General features: G+C 33.5%; 4 protein-coding genes across 8 annotated transcripts; 2 read left to right on the top strand and 2 right to left on the bottom strand.

Moving 5' to 3' along the window:
• Positions 1-154: 154 nt before the first annotated feature.
• Positions 155-2174, top strand: LOC126924968 (beta-1,4-galactosyltransferase 7). Its single transcript, XM_050740052.1, has 5 exons — positions 155-925; positions 986-1200; positions 1280-1503; positions 1585-1731; positions 1826-2174. The coding sequence occupies exons 1-5, from the start codon at positions 823-825 to the stop codon at positions 2115-2117; spliced, it is 981 nt and encodes a 326-aa protein (XP_050596009.1). The 5' UTR covers positions 155-822; the 3' UTR covers positions 2118-2174.
• LOC126924930 (uncharacterized) lies at positions 2102-7430 on the bottom strand. 4 transcript variants are annotated; one of them, XM_050739950.1, is made up of 2 exons: positions 7298-7430; positions 2102-6064 (listed from the first exon to the last, which is right to left on the bottom strand). In XM_050739950.1, the coding sequence occupies exon 2, from the start codon at positions 6033-6035 to the stop codon at positions 3219-3221; it is 2817 nt and encodes a 938-aa protein (XP_050595907.1). In that variant the 5' UTR covers positions 6036-6064; positions 7298-7430; the 3' UTR covers positions 2102-3218. The 4 variants fall into 4 exon arrangements, with proteins under 4 accessions (XP_050595907.1, XP_050595908.1, XP_050595909.1 ...); XM_050739951.1 differs by lacking the exon at positions 7298-7430 and adding an exon at positions 6981-7208; XM_050739952.1 differs by lacking the exon at positions 7298-7430 and adding an exon at positions 6420-6903.
• Positions 7431-7468: 38 nt separating this feature from the next.
• Positions 7469-17762, top strand: LOC126924919 (huntingtin). 2 transcript variants are annotated; one of them, XM_050739911.1, is made up of 15 exons: positions 7469-7717; positions 7955-8135; positions 8205-8483; positions 8544-8685; positions 8754-9329; positions 9403-9995; positions 10061-10374; positions 10448-11764; positions 11837-15872; positions 15937-16142; positions 16227-16392; positions 16484-16897; positions 17061-17221; positions 17294-17381; positions 17443-17762. In XM_050739911.1, the coding sequence occupies exons 1-15, from the start codon at positions 7629-7631 to the stop codon at positions 17539-17541; spliced, it is 8661 nt and encodes a 2886-aa protein (XP_050595868.1). In that variant the 5' UTR covers positions 7469-7628; the 3' UTR covers positions 17542-17762. The 2 variants fall into 2 exon arrangements, with proteins under 2 accessions (XP_050595868.1, XP_050595866.1); XM_050739909.1 differs by having other exon boundaries at positions 7472-7717; positions 16218-16392.
• On the bottom strand, positions 17615-19930 carry LOC126924952 (pickpocket protein 11-like). The gene is made up of 8 exons (XM_050740020.1): positions 19651-19930; positions 19385-19585; positions 19058-19312; positions 18863-18974; positions 18484-18760; positions 18266-18419; positions 18088-18188; positions 17615-17965 (listed from the first exon to the last, which is right to left on the bottom strand). The coding sequence occupies exons 1-8, from the start codon at positions 19917-19919 to the stop codon at positions 17817-17819; spliced, it is 1518 nt and encodes a 505-aa protein (XP_050595977.1). The 5' UTR covers positions 19920-19930; the 3' UTR covers positions 17615-17816.
• Positions 19931-20017: the final 87 nt, after the last annotated feature.

Below are 20017 nucleotides of genomic sequence, written 5' to 3' on the forward strand. Positions count from 1 at the left end.
TCATTGCATACTTAGAAAATATAATTATAAAATTTACTTTATCATAGAATTATCATACGTAAAGTGATACTTTTGAATAATAAAGTAATCAGTTAAAAATATATAGATAATCTCTTATTTTTCAAAAAGACAATATAATTATCTTTTCTCATTTCAATTATCAAGTATTGTAACACTACCGAATTGACTATCATAGCATTAAATAGTACAGGGCAAATAATCTTGCAATCAGTAATGAGTACAATGTCAGTAGTACAATTTGTTCTTCGGTAATATGGTTAATTGTTTGTGTTATAGCATAAATGCTTTATGTATGCTCAATTGAGCAACGTTGAACATTGATGATGTCCAGATTAAATTTCTGTGTGTGTCATAATTGTGAATACGATCAATTAGAAAATATGTACATTTGGTGCAAAAAACGTATTCTTCTCGGTCCATTGACCGATGAATCTTTGGAAAACAAAAATAAGAAGTTTTGAAGAAAGATCGACTTTGTTTAAACAAGCTATGAAAAATTATGTGAGAGCAACAAAATTTTGCTCGTAATTGCCTAATTTTTGTGCGTGATATCAAGGATACCTCACATTTGACAAATTAATGCAGCTGTAATTTTTAACTATGCAAGCTGCAATGCGATTTGTATTAATTTTAATCGCAATCTACTGTAAATAAGGAAAAGGACAAAAAATATCAATGCTTTATAAACTTTCTTGGAATAAAAAAATGTTGCCATACTAATAAGTCCTTGTAAGACTGTTCAATGATTAATTTATGTATTTATAAACTAAAGATACTTTACTTAAATACTTATTATTCGGCATGGAAGTTGTTTGGAAGAATATAAAATTTAAATATATATTTGTCTGCATTTTAATTACATTTATTATTTCGTGCCTGATAAGTATCGCACCTATAAGTATTGGTAAGTCTTTTATATATTTAATATAACAATGAATTACGAAGTGTTTAAATAAAATTTTAGATGAATGCAAGTGTGAAATAACTACACAATCAAGTCAATACAGTAATAATAAATGGCAGAGTAATGATAATAAAATTTACAAAAAAACTTTACATCGTTTAGCTATACTTGTGCCATTTCGAGATCGCTTTGAAGAATTACTGATATTTGCTCCACATATGAAAAAATTTTTAGATAAACAAAATATAAATTATCACATATTTGTACTTAATCAGGTACATTCTGGTTAATTTAATTATTAATAAACTAAAACATGTTATTTAAATGTAATAATAATATCATGTATCTTTATAGGTTGATAGATTTAGATTTAATCGGGCCTCTCTTATAAATGTAGGTTTCCTTGAAATTAACAAAGAGTTTGATTATATAGCTATACATGATGTAGACTTGTTGCCTATAAATGATGAATTATTATATTCTTTCCCTAATAAGAGCCCATACCATATATCTTCCCCAGAGTTACATCCTAGATACCATTATACAACTTTTGTTGGTGGAATATTACTTATTAAAAGGTTCTTATTATAATAGTTATTATTGTATGAAATACTTATAAATTCATGTAAATTAAATTAACAAGAAAAATATTTCTGCAGAGAACATTTTATACAAGTGAATGGAATGTCTAATAAATATTGGGGATGGGGTCTTGAAGATGACGAATTTTATGTTAGATTGAAAGAAGCTGGATTAAGTGTTTTAAGACCACAAAATATATCTACTGGAACACATAACACATTCAAGTAAGACACTTCGTAACAAGTTTATATATACACTAAATATTAATATAAATAAATGTTCATAAATTAGTGATTGTGTTACATTTATTTATTGTAGACATATACATGACAGAAACCATAGGAAGCGAGATATGATAAAATGTTATAATCAACGGGAAGTTACTAGAAAACGAGATCGTCAAACTGGCTTAAATAACGTTTCTTATAAAATATTAGGTATGATTACAATGTCTATTGAAGATACTCCATTAACAGTCCTTAATATTTCTCTAATGTGTGATAAAATGATTACACCTTGGTGCGAATGTGATAAAATACTTGGATCCAAGGATGGAAAATCAAAGGAAAAAAAGAAAGTTAATAATAACAAGTCTGCCACTGGATTGTAATTATTCTAATAAAAATTGTGTTAAAAGAAAAAAGAATATATATACACATACGTATAATCAAGTGTATTTACTATTGTTATATTGTCTTCTACTTTATATTATTCAAATGAGACAAATACAGGGTGATCACTTTCCTAGTTATTGCAGTTGCATGACATTATCGTCGCGGCACGCGACACTGCCTATGAATTAACCAGCGAGAGAATCACCCTATATAATTTCTCAAAATTTATAATCATATTTTTAACATACTACTTATATATTCCCTATGTCATATGTAGCATAAATATCTTCAGCGATGAAGTAATTAGATAGCATAAAATTTGAATATGCAGAAGTATTATTATACTATTATCTTTCTTACATCTTGTGTAGATTTTAGTAATTAAAAGATTTTAATTACTGTTTAATTACCCTGCACCTTCTCTTTTTCAAATAACATAGTTGAATTCATATACTTTTAACATTTTATTGATGCACGAATATTGGAGTATTATTACCAATAAATTTAGGAAATCAGAAACAAATTTGTAGCAGATCTGTTTTTCTTATTTTACTACTAAAATATAAATCTTGTCAATAAGAAGCATGAAGTATTGTATATCTCTAAGATAGACCGATAGACCATTATGCAGAAGATTATTTATAAGCAATGATTTAATACTGTAATCAATCACTTAAAATGGTCTTTTATATTACACATATAATAATATTTGTACATATATATTTACATTTGAAGTAAGAACACTGAATTATACTATACAATAAATATAATTCTTAAGAGCACAATGGTACATATAGTACAATGACAGAAGAGATTTGACGTAAGTATTCGTGATTTTAATATTACAGTTCTTAAGATGTAAAAAGAAAGATATAATTAACCCTTTCGCTACGGCAGTGTGCTCCGTCGGAGTGATACCGCTGTATGGGCTACCGTACCGCCGGAATAGCGGTACTGAACGGAGCACTGCGACGGAAAGCGTGCATATGTCATCGCGCGGACGTCGTCTATAGGCGACGCTCGTACAGATAGGTCGTCACGCGGATGTCGCCTATAGGCGACACTCGTAGCGAAAGGGTTAAAATACAAAATTATGGCTACATAACTGCATTTAATTGCAAAATAAAATGTTCTCTCAATTCATTTGTACTAAAATCATCACCATCATTATTTTCATCAAAAATGTCTTGCACAGTTCCTGTCACAGTTTCAGCACTTTCATATTCAGTTGCTTTGCCAACTGAAGCTACATGTTCTGTGTTCTTTTCATCTATTTCAGATTCATTATTTGTATCATGAGCTTTTTCTGCTTTAATACTTATCTTCGTAGAATTTTGTGCCTCGTCCATATCACTTCTGTTAAGATCTGTAAAATCTTCAGTAAGAAGTTCTTCCGTTAAAGCTGGTAATGGTGGTAATGGAAACCCATAAGAAAGCAGCTTATCATATTCATTTTTCCCATAAAGTTCCCAAATCTCTGTTGCCATGGATAAAACCTTTTCTGAAAATTCTTGTTTAGAGCTGTCTAGTAACATTTCATTAAATTTGCACATTTTTTCATCCAAAAGCTTTCTTCTTCTCATAACAGTTTGCATATTTAACATTTTCCTTTTGTAGGTGTTCGTGTTTTTTTCTGCTCTTTCGAGATATTTAGATGCTTTTTCCAACTTCCAGTTAAGTTCCTTTATTTGATTATCCTTTTGTTTAATTTGCCCTTCAAGCTTTCTTTTTTGCTGAGATGCCAATGTTACAGTTTTTGTTAATTTTTTATTCATTTCTTCAAAATAGTTTACTCTGTTTGATAAGTCTTTTATCAATCTTCGTTTGGATTCTAAATTTTTTTTATTAAGTATTGTAGATTGTATGTTACTTGATCTTGTATTAATTCTAGATGTTTCCACTTCTTTGACTTGCATTTCATGTCCTGTGGTTTTTATACTGTTTTCAAATTCTTTATAAATAATTAACTGGTCAGTTAACTTTGCAATTACATCCTCTTGAATTTGTATTCTTTCTAACAGATCTTCATAATCTGAGGAAACACAACTAGGATTATTTTCCAAGGAAGTTTGAACACCTTGTGTACAATTTTGTAATAGTGAATTAGTTCTTATCCTTTCTTCGTCATCAGAACATGTATGTTTGATACAAGAAGGATAGTATGTTTTAGAACTATGAGTTGAATTGAAACTTGTAAACTCTCTGTCTTCATAAGGAAATTGATTCATTAGTGAAATTTCTTTACTTAAAGGTACATATTCATTCTTTATCATTGGATTATTAAATTCTCCATAAATAATACCTTTAACATCTTTTGGTGTTTCTACTGTTATAATAGATGTAATGAGTGAATCATTTTCCTCAATTTTGGAAGCAGTACTGAATTCTTTAGATATTTGTGTTCCTGTTGTGTTAAATGATAACTCTTCAATAATTTCAGTCACATCATCAGGGTCACCAGTTACTTTGATAACAAATTTATCAGTTTCTATTTCTACATCATTTTTATTAATATCATTTGTATGCTGAGAAAACAAAGGTAATTCATCTTTTATTTCTATTTCAGATGAGTCACTATTACTTGAAGAATCAATATCTTGATCTGAATTGCTTCTAAATGACTTCTTTATTGATCTCATTATTTCTTCTCTAGTTCTTCTCTTACGCTTCATAGCTGCTCTTATATTTGGTATAACATGAACTTCATCTTTAGTAAAATTTTCTTCTATGTCTTCATTGAAAACCTTCTTTTCATCTTTAATATAAATTATTTCATCATGTTCCAATGCACTGTTATTCACTTTATTCATTTTTGATACAGTTTGTGATACAGATGTTTTTTCATCCCCACTTTCAGTACCAAATATTATTTCAACATTTTCTTCTTTGTTTGTAAGCATATGTCCGACTTCGCTTTTCATTGATAAATGATTTTTATTAACAGGCGAAGTAACTTTATAGTCATTAGTAGTAAATTCAACTTTATGATTATCAGCAGTGAATTCAACTTTATGATTATCAGTAGTAAATTCAACTGTATGATCATCAGTAGTAAATTCAACTTTTGTATCCATTTTTTCTTCAATTTCACCTTCCTTTTGACTCTTAACCATCAACTTCTTCTCAATCTCATTTTTATAATTTTCATCTTCAGTAGATCCACCATCACAAATTTGTTTTAACTTCTCCTCAATTTCATCATAACTATCTTCAAGTGTGTTACGATCCATAACCTCTAATTTAGTTTCTTCCTTTATAGTAGTATTTGATAGTCGTGTAGTTTCTGAATTGTTCATAAATAAAGATAATTTAATTTCCTTTTTATTATTGTTCGGTTGAACTTCAAGACTATATTGCTCCACTAAACTATTAATATCAGTGAGGTTATCCTCAGCAATCATCACAATATTTTGCCTTTGATGATTAACCTTAATGTTTTTTTCTATCTTATCTTCTGTATATTTATGGGTATGTTTAAGATAATCTCCAGTAGTTTGTTGTATAGATAGTTCCCCAATCTCCTGAAAATCCAAATCTTTCTCTTCTAAATGTTCAATAGATGAATGCTCTGTATCATTTTCTGTATATTCTATGTTATATTCACCTTGCAGTAAGTTTTCACCTTTTTTATTAAATATCTTAGTTCTTTTTTTAGGTGATTTTCTAGTAGATGTCACAGTAAATATAGAAGGAATTGCGTTCTTCTTCAGTCTAATTCTTCCACTTTGTGTTATAGACCATTCTTGAGGTTCAAAGTGTACATGACAAAGAAATGAGTTATTTGATGGTTCCCAATCAGCTCTAGCAACACGCTCTTGCCAAATTTTTCTGTATTTTGGATCACGTGGAAAACATTTCATAATATAACCTTTCTCACTACGATTGTTGCAGCCAACTGCTGCACAGCCTGGCATATTTAGACATCCAGAACTTGTTAAGGTTTCTGCAAATTATAGATAATAAATTCATAATTCACTAAGATGAACAACTCAGTTTTATAAATCTAACCTAACTAACAATATATTTCCATATGTAAAAAGTTAATCAAAATTAATATTTATTTTCATATATAATATGTATATCAGTTGATTTAAAAATTTAATAAGTTTAAATATACATATTAAATTTTTAAATCAACTGCTATCAACTAAGGATCAACTAAGTTTAATTATACATAGCATAATTTAAACAAATATTGAATACAGAAATAATGCATAATGCGAAAATATACTTTTTACTTTTCTAAGAATAAATTTAACCAAAAGATATTTAAAAGTACTTTTTCATGTGATGCAAACCTTTGTTCTTGAGTTGTAACTACTGATAGAAAGGGTTGACTCGATCGTATACAAAACATTCTAAAAATTAGGCTATTCAAACGGTGTATTACGTTTTATAGACGCGGATAAATTTAAAAGCTTCTTATATAAATTGTTAGATTGTTATAACTTAAAGGAAGACAAATATTTCTTGAATACTATAAATCTTCTGCCGGTAATGTATGATGTAAAAAAACCGAAACCCGTCCACCTCACCCATTAACTCTATTCAAGATCTATTATTACACGTTACAATTTGTAAATTTACTATGTTATTTACTAATTTCATGTGATCAATATTGACGCAAATATACAAAAAAAAAAAAAAAATATACAAAGTTAAACAGCTAGACAATGGTAAACTTGTGTTGAGATGTATTTCTCGCTACGCAATGGAAATGTCTCGACGTAATATGGCTACCTCGAAAATCGGATAATAAATAGGTTAATTGTTAACTCACGTTATCGAATAAAATTAAATATATATTTCTATCAATACCAATGTAGTCTCTATACATTATTTAATCTTAGTATACCTGCCTTTTGAATTCTATTTTCAAGTCATTATATGTCATCTTTATTGAAGGTGAAATAAAAGTTTTATAACAACCTGCACATTATATGAATTACTAACTATACTGCACTTTGAAAAATTGATCACTCTAATTATGTATGAACACTTATTTTTATATTCATCACATGGTGCACTAAATCGTCTACATCCACCGTTTCATATTGTTTTATATTACATCATTTAAATAAATTCCACGTGGAATATTTTTTTATTTTGTTTTGTATTGATATAGTTTAAATAAATTGTTACCAAGTTCTCAAGTAAAAATAAAGATTATACATACATTGCATTCATTTTATCCTTTATTGTGGAACGATAGATAGGGTTAGTATCTGAACAGCGGTTCTTTCACTTAAGCTTAAGAGTAACGGCAAATACGCATTAAACGTCTATTTCACCAATTTTCTTATGCCTCGTTCTTTTGTATATTTGAAGTGAGCAATTGCTTTTAGTGTGACGTTTGAATCGCAAATAAATATATTACCGAGCAGCATGTAGTTTTCTACGTACGATGTGTCTGTCATAAATTCGGCCTACATTATTAAAATGTAATTTGTCAAAACTGATTGATTTATAGAAAGTGAGGAACGATTTATTAATAAATATTTGGCAAAATGACAACATTAAATAACGTGTTAAAAGCTATAGAAGCTTTAAAATCAGCTCAAGAGTCAAACACTCTTCTGTCAGATTCGAACGCAAGGTACAAGAACAAATTGTTTTTTTCATTTAATAATTGAAATGATCGTATAAATAAAATAATTCAAAACTTTTGAATTGAATACATTATTTTTGTTTATATAGTTTATAGCTAAATACCTGCAATAAAATTTTGTATAATTTGTAAAATTAGGACTTATATAGTTATCATAAAAAATTAATAAAAATTATGGAATGTAGTATGTTACAAAATTTAATATATCCTTTATTTCAATAAAAGGAAAGATAAATTAACATGTTGCATGACAATAACAGAAGGAATATGTTCACCAACTGTCAAACTAGCAACCAAGTTTCCTCAGGTACTTAGTCTTTCAATTGAAACTTTACTGACACTGTGTAATGATGATGAATCTGATGTCAGAACGGTAGCAGATGAAACATTAAATAAAATTATAAGGGTATAGATTTATATTTCATAATCTTTGATATTAAAGCTATAGATGTTTTAATAATATTTTATTTTAAAGGCAATGGCTGATAGTAATATTGTTAAAGTTCAAATAGAACTTTACAACGAAATAAAAAGGAATGGACCTGCTAGAACATTGAGAGCTGCTCTTTGGAGATTTGGTCTTCTTAGTCATATGATACGCCCTACAAGAGGAAAAGCATATGTATCTAATTTGATACCATGTATAGTAAATATTGCACATCGTTCTGAAGAATCTGTAATTGAAACGCTATCACAATCATTACCATTAATTATGAAAGCACTAGGGCCATTTATGACAGACAATGATATCAAGGTAATTTTCCTTTATTTTAGTATTTATAACTATGAATCCATGCCCATGCTTCTTTTTCAGACATTATTGAAAGCATTCTTTGAAAATATATCCTGTGTACAAGCAGCATTTCGTAGAGCTGCAGCAAATATGATTTTAGCAACATGTTTGAATTGTCGCAGACCACAGTTTTTTTTAAATTATGTACTGAAGCATCTTTTAGGTAAACTTATGAATGTTATACAGGTACAAGTAAAATACTTTTTACTAATTAAATGTTACTTTTTATAGGTATTATAGTGCCTATAAGTGAAGATGAGAACCGTATAGCAGCTATTATTGGTATATTTGGTTGTATAAGAATAATTTTACCACATATATGCAATCCATCAGAAGATCCAGATGATGACACAGTAGAGACAGATAGCTTGTTACAAATTTATGAACTATGTTTACATTATACAAAATGGCATTCTGATCATAATGTTATAAATGCTGTTCTGGAGACACTGACTCAGTTTTTGAAGTCACCTCCAAAAGTTCTAATATCATTATTATTATCAAATCAAGGTATAACACAGAGCAAAATAGCAGTGAATCAAAATGAAATGATGTTATCATTAAGTCAAGCAAGCACATCTAGTGTTGCAACTGCTTGTGGAGAAAATTCTGATTATACCTTAAATTTACTTGATTCCGATATACCTGAAATAAATCCAAAGATAGAAAAGTGGATGCTAGATTCTGAGACTATACCTCCTTTGATGGAAAATGTACAAATTTCAAAGGAATGCATAAATAATATTGTAGAAATGAAAGGAAAGATTTTAGAAAATTATAGTGATTTGAAGATTGGAGTCATTGACAGTAAGAGAAAAAGTGTAGTATAGAAAGTATATGTGTATCATTTGAAGAAATAATCGTATTACGTTTATTCCAGATGAAACGATCGAAGAAGGTAGTGATGTTGGAAGTGAAATAGAAAAATCGGAGAAAGTTTATTCGAGTTTACAAAACGAACCAAGAGACGTGGATTATACCGAAGAAATCACATGTTCTATCGCATCTCTTAAAAAATTATCTTTAGATTTTTCGTTACGAGAAATAGACGTCGGAACTTTTACAGATCCTGATATACCGTTAAAATTCTGTTGTCGTTATTTGGTATCGTCTTTTCTCTTAACTGGCAACATTGGTCATGTAATACCAGATAAATATTTTCGTGTTAGTGTAAAGTCTCTTGCTTTAACTTGCGTGGCTTATATTTTGAAACTTTGTCCGAATCTATTTTTAATACCTGTTGCCAAAGAACCGAATTCTAACGAGAATAAACAAATGATAACGGATATCTTATTATTTGCAAGTCATCCAGATCCTCAAATTAGGGGTAATATATCAATTATTATTGGTACATTCCTGAAATCTGTATATACTCAATATGGAGGTTCTTTTAAAAAATTTGAAGCAGAGATCACTGATAAAAACTTATGTGGAATTATATCACTAGACAATTTAATTAAATTACTTTTAAAGGTAAATGCTCTCATATATTAGAATATGATTATTCGAAAATTTTGATGAGCATATGTTTAAAACAGGGTTTAGAAGATGACTCTGCTACCACATGTCGACAAACATTAACAGCATTCAGTTTATGTCTACCAGAGTTGTTAGAGTCTGTTGACAATAAATATGGAATCACTGTGTTAACTGTATTACCTCAGCTAGTAAAGAATCCATATTTTCTGGTAAAAGTTAAATTAGTGGAATTATTGAGTGAGATATCGTATGTTACTATAGAACATATAACTGGTGGATCAATGTTCCAAGAACATTTTATCAATGTTATTGTAACTCTGTTAGGTGACCAAGATCAAAGAATTAGGCATGCAGCATCAGATGCTATTGTAAAGTAATTATCGGAGTTTATATCTTTTGTTAATCAAGTTTTAGGTCTCCTCGATTAACATAACTCTTTTTTTTAGGAGTATTCCTTTATTACATTTCCAACAACCACATGATGATGTTATTACGCGAAAGGCCATACAATACACGGAGCAATATATGAGCGCAGTTACCCGGAGTTCAGTAGAACTGTCCTCTTGTCAAGAGAAACAAAAGTTCTTTATAAATACGTCTATACAGCCATTTGCAGCTTTAAACTTCCATAACTCGACGAATTATCGTCCAAATGTAGAATACTCGTTGTCGATTGTAATCAACATGTTGGCTGAGATTCTTGGAGTACAGTCATCGAAGTATTTAGTGTATGGCTGTTGTGAAGCACTGTTTCGTTTAAGCGATGTATATAATACTACAGTATATATTAGAGGATGGGATTGTATTTCACCTAAAACATTGTTGAAAAGGTCTCATAAAAAGAACGGTAGTCGATTAGATATTAGCGAATCAAATTTTACAAGCGAAATGATGCCATCGTCCGTGAGCAACAGCCTTTTATCTTTGGCTTTACCCTTACTATCATCGTCCCCTATAAGCTTAGACTTGTTAACGCATAAACATTTGGTACTTCTTGCTGGCAATCTTGCATCGGGTTTAGCATTTTGCAATTTTAAACCCAATGATCCAACTAAAACTTGGTGGGGCACGTTTAAGGATAAACAAATAGAGTTGTTGTTAACACATATTACAAGAGTATTAAATATATTTGTTCATATAATCGACGACGTGCAATTGACACAATCTAGTACAAAAACGGCGTTATCGTCTTTGTCATCTACGCAAACATTATCGCCGAAAAAGAAGATAATAATGTCTGAACCGAAGTTGAAAGAGAAAGGAGAAAAATTTGGAAGCTTGAAATTTATAAAAGAGCAAATGGGTGCGTTTGTTTCAACACCGCATTATATGAAAATGTACGAAAATCTTAAAGCAGCACATTTGAATTATCTAGCCACGCTTGAACCGCATGCTAGCGAAATGTATTTGTCTTTGTTAAATGCTATTCTAGATGTTCTTTCGCAAATTCTTGAAATTATATCAGTCAATGAAGCAGCTCAAATAGCAGAAGAAATTCTACATTATCTACAAAGCACTGTCGTATTATCTCCCACTGCAACCGTTCAGTGTGTTCAACAATTGCTGAAGTGTTTATTCAGCACAAACGTGTATGCACAATGGAATGAATTAGATATACAGAAAAATTCAGACAGAATAACCGTACTATGGGATGACGTTAAAGGATTTTATAATCATTGCTTTCAAAGTCCTGCAAGGCAAATGGCAAATACTATAAAATCCATGGGAAACAATTGCAGGGGTGAAAACGAACCAGATACCGGGTAAATTTGTATTTTTGTATTGTAACTTGTATTTGTTTGTATAGATTGCTATACACAGTTATTTTATTTCAGATGGGTAGGTTTGTTACATAGAAAAGGTGATAGAAAATTCTCTTCTATTTTTAAGAATTTATCGCGATCATCTGATCAAAAAACCTCTGTAGCTTCGTTCATTCGTCTTTTTGAGCCAATGGTTATAAAATCATTAAAACAGTACACTGTAACAAGTAGCGTGTCATTACAGTGTCAAGTATTGATGCTACTCAGCCAGCTAGTGCAATTAAGAGTCAACTATTGCTTGTTGGATTCTGAAAGAATATTCATTGGATTTGTATTGAAGCAGTTTGAATTTATTGAAGAAGGTCACGTGAAACAAACGGAGGATCTATTGCCAAAGATTTTCAACTTTTTAGTTCATTTGTCGTACGAAAAAAATCATTCGAAAGCTATAATAGGAATTCCAAAGATAATCCAATTATGCGATGGACTTATGGCAAGTGGTCAACCAGCGCTCACGCACTGTATACCAGCCCTGGCTCCAGTCGTAGAAGATGTATTTTTAATTAGAAACGCAAGTTCAAACCCGACAGAGCAAAGAGAGCTTGAGACAACAAGAGAAGTCCTAATTTCGATGCTTTTACGTCTTGTAGAATATTACCAAATCATTGAGCTCTTGGCATTATGTTTAACGGAGTCTAGATTCAGCGGAGATGGTAACGGAGAAGAAAAATGGCGAAGATGGTCTAGACTGACAATGGACTCTGTTCTTCCTATGCTGGCAGCAGGAAAAGTTCGAATAGAATCGGAGAAAGCACACGTGGCTTTGATTAAATTATTCGCAGCTATTTCTCCTACGGTTTTTAGACCAGTCGATCCTCTTTTAAAGGTACTTCTCGTTAAACCAGACTCTCTGGATACTTCAAATTTGAGACTAAAACGATGGTTAGGAGTGGTAAATGTTGTCCTGTTATCTTTGATCGCGTGCTCGAAAGAGGAAGCAATGCTTGCGCGACTTTCCGACCTCAGTTCGAACGTGTCCGAACTATCCCACTCGTTTCTTCATCCAAAATCGTCTTCTCAAACCATGGATCCTTTGAATGTTTTGGACAGCCAATCAGCTGAAGTACCGCCAGAAAGAATATTAGCTAGATTTATATTTAAAGTTATTAACTTGGTAGGCTGCAAGGTTTACAATCTCCTTGGATTGGTCGATCATAAACTCAGCGATCCATATATCGCATTTTCCGAATCAATGGAGAACGATTATTATTTGATCCACCAATTTGCATTCTTCTTGCAGTTATGCATTCACATGTTCGAATCTGGGAGTCACTGCAAAGTGGCAAACGCTGTTATACAAATGATTCAAGGTCGAAATGTTCTCGAAGAGGAGAAGCTGCCGATCTCCGATTTGAACTATTTAATGTTGAACATTGGAAACAAGTGCCCAACATTAACTTGCCAGTGGGCCTATTTAATGACTTTATTAGGGTACAATGAAATGACTTTTTGGTCCAAAATATTGGGTACTCGTCGAACAGAATACGTCGTGCATTGTTCTCCAAATGAAGAGAAAAACGTTGATCATGACAGCAGCGTTAACATTCAAATTATTAGAAAAGGTGGCATAATATTATTCTGCGATTACGTCTGCGAGAATCTGTGCGATGCAGAGCCCTTAACATGGTTGTTAGTTAATCATACAGAAGAGACAGTAAATAGTGCCATCGAGTCTCCTGTCAGAGATCTCTTGACGACAGCTATACACAGAAATTCTGCAGCTAGTGGATTGTTGGTACAAGCGATCGCGACCAAATGCACAGACTTGTCACAACCCAGTTTCGTCAAGAGACTCTTGGAATGTATAGAAGGTGCTCATCATTCGCAAAGCGGAGCTGTTTTAATGACACTGATACCGAGATTGTTATCCACCAAGTATCTGGCTTTGTCGAGAATGGCGGCGAAAATAGCTAGTCGAAGAGTAGAAATTTTATTAACCACACCTGCAGCTGATGCGACGAAGCAATTATCAAAAGAAGATTTCACCAAGATCATGGAGATTCTGCAAGTGACCAAGCTTGCTAAGAAACACGGTGGATTAGTTAGTCTGTTGAATAAATTTGGAGTACAGTATTACGATTTGTCCCCTCTAGAACTCGACCAATGTAGACCGTTTAATCCATCCACCGTGAAAAGTATTCAACTGGATCGTAATTGGTTTTTGTCTCAAGTAAAATTACGATGTTGTAGTTCAAGTGCTAGTCACAATTTATCGGAAGCAGCGCAGTTACTTAGGGTTTTAGATTTCGAAGATTGCCTCGGTATCCTGTCTTCCAAAGAGTTTAATATCTCGATATTGAAACCCTGCATAATATTGGGTGTACGAATTAGCGTGGAGAAGTGCCAAAAATTAGAATTCGGTGTAGCACAGAACGAAAAGGATTTTAATTTCGAAACTAGTCCCTTATACAGCGCCGCGAAACAGAGTTTATTAGAGCACGTTCATTATGTCACCGATTTAATGCCAAAACCGCATCATATTTACAATCCAACGCAATCTAATGGCAATTCGAGAGAATTGAAGTATGCGCATCGTTTTCATGAACTCTTAAACGAGTTTGTATATTGGGATGTACTTTTTATGTTGATACCCGCTGTGAAGATATATATGAAGACATTGCCAAAGTTAGCCAAGTATAATCTAGCGAAAATCGATAAAAAATCCGAAGAAGATCTAGCCAAATTTGCAATACTGTGTTTAGAATTAACACACTGGATGGTACACTGTGATGAGAATAAAATTAAAAAATTGAGACCAAGGAACATGGAACTTGCGTTAAGCTGTGCATCAGAAATTCTAAAACATCCTGGCCCAAGTAAAATTTTTGGGGAAAACGTGAAGTATTCGTGGGTTTGTAGTGGTGCTGCTTCACTCAAGAAAATAGTAGAATACCTGTTGACTACTGTGGACGTTTTGCCAGTTATAGATATACGTGCTTTAGAACCAGCGCTAGAAGATGAGGATACCAGAGACTTTGCTCGTGCTTGCATGCGAATGGCTGATCTGGTCGCTTGGTTGGAACAATGTCAAAAGAAACAGTTATCCACAAATATTCCACGCTACCTGTTTGACACGATACAAGATTTAATCGTAAGTATCAGTCGTCAACCACTGGTAAATTCATATATCTTAACACCACCGTTAGTTTGGAAACAAAACTGGAATGTCGTTGGTTCTGGTCCGACCAAATGTTACTTCCCGTTATTATCTTCGGAGTCGAATCTCCTTCAGGAGGTGGAAATTTTGGAGCAGTTCATTTACAGGATAAATCTGTTAGGCTGGGTCTCTCGGTTGCAATTCGAAGAGATATGGATGGCTCTCTTAGGGGTGCTCAATCTTTCACAAAACGAGAACGTACCCGTAGAAGATATCCCAGCGTTGATTCAAGCGAGCAGTTTAGCTGTACAGGCGATTACAAAATTGTTACTGAATACTTTGCTTCTTCCTTATCCTGGCAACCCAAGAGCCAGCACTGTGATTCATTATCCGAGAGATCCTCAGCTCTCGGTTCATAAAATCAGTTCTCAAAAATTGTACGCGATTCAAGATCTGCTCACGTGGAAGTACGAATGCATGAACGACTCAGAGATGATCGATGGCTTGAACATGGATCACATCTTCCATCGAGGAAACATAGAAAGAGTTGCGAATTTGAACAAGTATACATATAGCCAACTTTCTGTTTCTTACTTGTGGTCGCTGTGCAACTTGTATGAGGATAAGTTGAGCGCCTCCGTCCTCAATTTGAAGAACAGAAGAAACGACGCGTTAATGTCCGCGTCACTTGATTTGGATTCCTGCCTTCGTTTCTTGATAGAACTTTATACATCTTGGATGTCTCCGCAGGCTAATACACCGATACAATTGCTCACGGAGGTCGTTAAGTCTATTCTAGCAATTTCGGAATTGTTCGTCGAAAGAGCCCAGTATCAGTGGATGTTGGACATGTGTCTGGAATTGTCGAGAATTCATCCAACAGAGAATGTCATTTTACATCAATACTTGGTAGTTTCCGTGTGTAAAGCTGCAGCAGTACTAACACCGTTGGTATGTATTCTTCGAAAATATTTTTTGCAAATTGTTTAATACAGTTAGGATTTCATTTTTTCAGGACTTTGAAACGTTAGACAAAGTTAAGCGTCTAGTAGACACGAATCTGAAATCGAGCTTCTTACCTGCGAAGGTATCCGCCCTTCACGGTTCATTGTATCTGTTGCAAAGTGCTGTGCTCGCAAATTGCGAAGAGACGATGAATATTATTCATCCGTTGGCAATAGAATACATACAGAAACATTTGGACGCGCAAGATTTGAACGGGTAAATCACACAAATTTCTATTGTGTATTCTACAACACACGTGCTTTGTTGAAATTAATTACTCACCTAATTTAGCGTGTTAAGACAAAGTGAAGAGCATCAGGGTGTAATGTGGGCTTTGGTATTCTTTCTATTGGAGCATGCCGAAGATACTCCACCAGACACGGAAGCGCCAGCTGTGTTAGAATTAGTCCTTAATTTACTTACATCACAAAATATTTCTTGTAGCTTACATCAAACACTCTTGCAGGTATGTTATTGGGTATTCGTGTAATACTATGTATTTGTTAAATGTTCAAATTATGTATACTTGTAATGCTGTGTGTATGTAATCAATTTAGGGGCTCGAGCGACTCGTAGCAACCAAAAGCGTGATAGGAAAGGTAGCCGAACAGATAGTAAAAGTTGCGATTGATCGCTTAAAACAACCTAGTCCTATGTTATCGCTGCCAGCGTTGCAATTGTTATTGACTTGCATGTATACAGAAGCAGCAGATAGATTGAATCAACCGGAAACGGAGGAACCATTACCAGATGCTGAACCAGAAGCATTGGTTCGATCCATAGAGCGCGCTTCAGCGATTTTCGATAAGATCAGGAGAGGACACTCTATGGAAGTGGAGCTTTTATGTACAGTTTTGTCCGGTGTGCTCGGAGATTTCTTCCCACCATCGGAGATCTTAACTAAAGTCATAGGAGAATTTTTGTCGCCGCAACAACCTCACCCCCGGCTACTTGCCGCCGTTGTTTTTAAAGTTTGTATTGCCGATGCGAACGCATAGCGATATACTAAAAATAATCGAGTATTAACATTATGGTTGATTGGCTATTTTATGCAATTGACTAGCGATTGATCAGCAATACGTTAAATTACGAATAATTTAAAGCAATAAGATGATTTTTCTCCTTTTTCTGTAGGTATGCGAACGAGCATGCACTTGCGCGCAAATGGAACTTCTTCAAGATTGGGTTGTATTTAGTTTGCCAAACTTTATTCAGAGTTTACCTGTTACAATGTCAACATGGTGCTTGTCTTGTTTTTTTATCAGTGCATCCACAAATCATTGGCTGAGAGCTTTGTATCCTTTCACATTTTCGATAGTTTGTCAAATATACTCATTTGTTAAAAGCTTTCTTAACAATTTACTCAGGTTTCCATATATTCAATCAAGGATTGGAAAATACGAATACGAGGATAAGAAGATATTGTGCATCGCTGCTTCGGACTTCTATCGAAAGGTATAAAATTTTATGATAAAGTCAGCGCGTGATATCAAATAACGTCATCACTTTTCAATAGTTATCTAAGGACACTCAGAGGGAAGCTTTCGTGGAAACTTTCGAAGCAGCAGCAAAGGAACCTGGAACTCCGTTCAGTGACATTTTAGCGTCCTTCTAGCTAGTCTTATCATCGATTGTGTCGATATGGGAAAGTTAAATCAAAATGAGAAGTATTCATCGTAATTCTGCTCTTGAGTCTCTTTGTAAATTGATGTACAATCATTGCACGACCTCGACTCGTTGCGTGTACAGTTGTATGTGTATGTAATGATATTTATTTTACATCTATCCTGTCGGAAAGAGGTAACAATGTTTACAATAAACGATATTTTTTAAATACTTCGCGTTTGTGCATCTCGAATTCTCCTTCCTTCGAAAATAAAGGAGATGTTCTTAGTTAGATATACTGATTGCCATTTTCTTGCGTCTCTGTTTCATTCGTTTCACGTAGAAGTACAAATGTATGGTGCTATAATAGAATATTTCAACGAAGGATAGTACACTGACTCCCAGAAACAATCCCGCCGCACCTCCAACACCAGCTGTAACGAATTTGTTCAATTACAGAAACTTTTATTTCTTTATATTAATTTTTTTTTAATGTTTGTTTAATGTACTTCAAATTATAGCATAACTATCTACATATTTATTTACAGATACGTACTTAGAAAATCGTGAAACCCGTACAACAATGCTCGATGGTAGATAATTTGCGGAAGCTCGACGATTAAGGTCATAACAGACATATTTATCGGTGTATCGTTTCTGAAACAATCCAAAAATTCTGTTTTCCTATACATGCTTTATCTCTAATGGTAATATGAATTAGTTTCGATAAATACAGTTCGGTGTTTTCACTATCTCTGATTTGATAGGTAAAGACATTGCATTTTGGGGCGCATTCGCAAGAACGGGGTGGATATTGGAACAGAAAAAGGCTCTGCGTCGCTTTTCCGATACATCGAAGTTGCGTGGAATTGCAAGTGTCTACACCCTCTGTAAAACCATTAAATTTATATTTATTCAATTTCTCTATTACGTCGATTTTAATATTACCAACCAATGGGCCTGGCAAAATGCGGACGACAATTGCATTTGTCCTGTATCACTTTCATCCTACATTCGGTGATGCACATATTTCTCGTATACACTGGCCACGTTTTTAAACCAGCATCGTGGAAATCTTTGCAATTTCTTTGATGAGCACGAAGCTCTTTAACGTTTGGGTTCATATTAATCTGAGTTATCGACATGATGGCACGTTGCAGCATCCTTGGTTTTACCCATCTCATTGGAGTGTCGTATATTATCAGCTCAAAAGGATCGCATGCGGCGATCTGCAGCACCAAAAAAGAAGAAGAAAAAAAAGGAAGAAAACACTTTATTGCCGATATTTTGTCATATCTTTATTTTCAAAACATATAGAAACATACTCGTACCAAAGCCATATGCTCCACGGCGAAATTTTCTTGTATGCCGTCGATGTTGTAATCGTACAATGGTAATTTGTCTGGTATAGGAATAATGGTCCAGTTGTCATTCTTCCAGTAGCTTGTTCCATATGAAAGAATCATGTTTTTGAGTTGATTTAATGTTAATTTAACAGGAAGAGGACATTAGAGAAAAGTACCAACTTTAAAGTAGCATAGGTTGCGAAGACGCTCCTAGTTGTTAAGCACGCGCCTCTTTCTGTCATTACCCACGTTTCATAAGGGTCGTTCTCTTTCAGAATATTCGGAGAAATATCTTTCTTCAAGTCGTAAAGTATCTCTAGCCACTTGTTCGCTGGAACTTGGTCGAAGATAGGTGTATTCATCATATTTTCATAAGTGACGTTGCCAAGAAAGACGAAGAACTGTTCTGCCTCTGATGTGTGTTTAATACCGTGTCTAGATGTGCAACGTGTTTAGCAAAAAATATTTCATTTCATCCAGATATTATCGTAAGAATAAAGATCCTACTTCTTGAATACATGTGGAATCTTCTTTAGCTCCACGCTTGGTACCGGGCAAATAAACAGCGCTGGTTTCAATGTTACAAATTGGTCTCGATCAGTATCTACCACGATAACTGTGGCGTTATTCTGGTAACGACCCCAGAGTAGAAACGACAGGAAGATCAGGCACAATAGAGCTCCAAGAATGCAGAAGGCGGTGAGGAATCTTTTAAGACGTATATTTCGCAATTTTATTATCTCGTTAGTTCGGATATCGTCGAAGGTACTTACGTCTCAACGGGGTGTCTATTTGGTGCTACCAGATGATTTAAACCGTGTACAGACGAAGAACTCGCGAATTCTACAAAATATTTTCCTGCGTTCGATTTCGCACTGATGATTGGCATGCCGATATGATTTGGATAATGTTCGAATACGGATTTCCTTTGTTTCAACGTAGCTCCCCAACGAGCTTGGAAGTCCGGTAATATCTCATTCTCGTAGAAATAATTATTTTTCTCCTGTGTCTTCTCCGATATATTTTTCGGTATTTTCGGCATGCCTTTTCGTTCGCGGCTGACTCTTTCTTTCGATCAAATCCACGCGAATGGATATTAAAGTAAATGTTTGTAATACAGAAAAAGATTCGTGTTATAAT

This window comes from Bombus affinis, chromosome 15 (assembly GCF_024516045.1).
Source record: "Bombus affinis isolate iyBomAffi1 chromosome 15, iyBomAffi1.2, whole genome shotgun sequence".
Lineage (NCBI taxonomy): Eukaryota > Metazoa > Arthropoda > Insecta > Hymenoptera > Apidae > Bombus > Bombus affinis.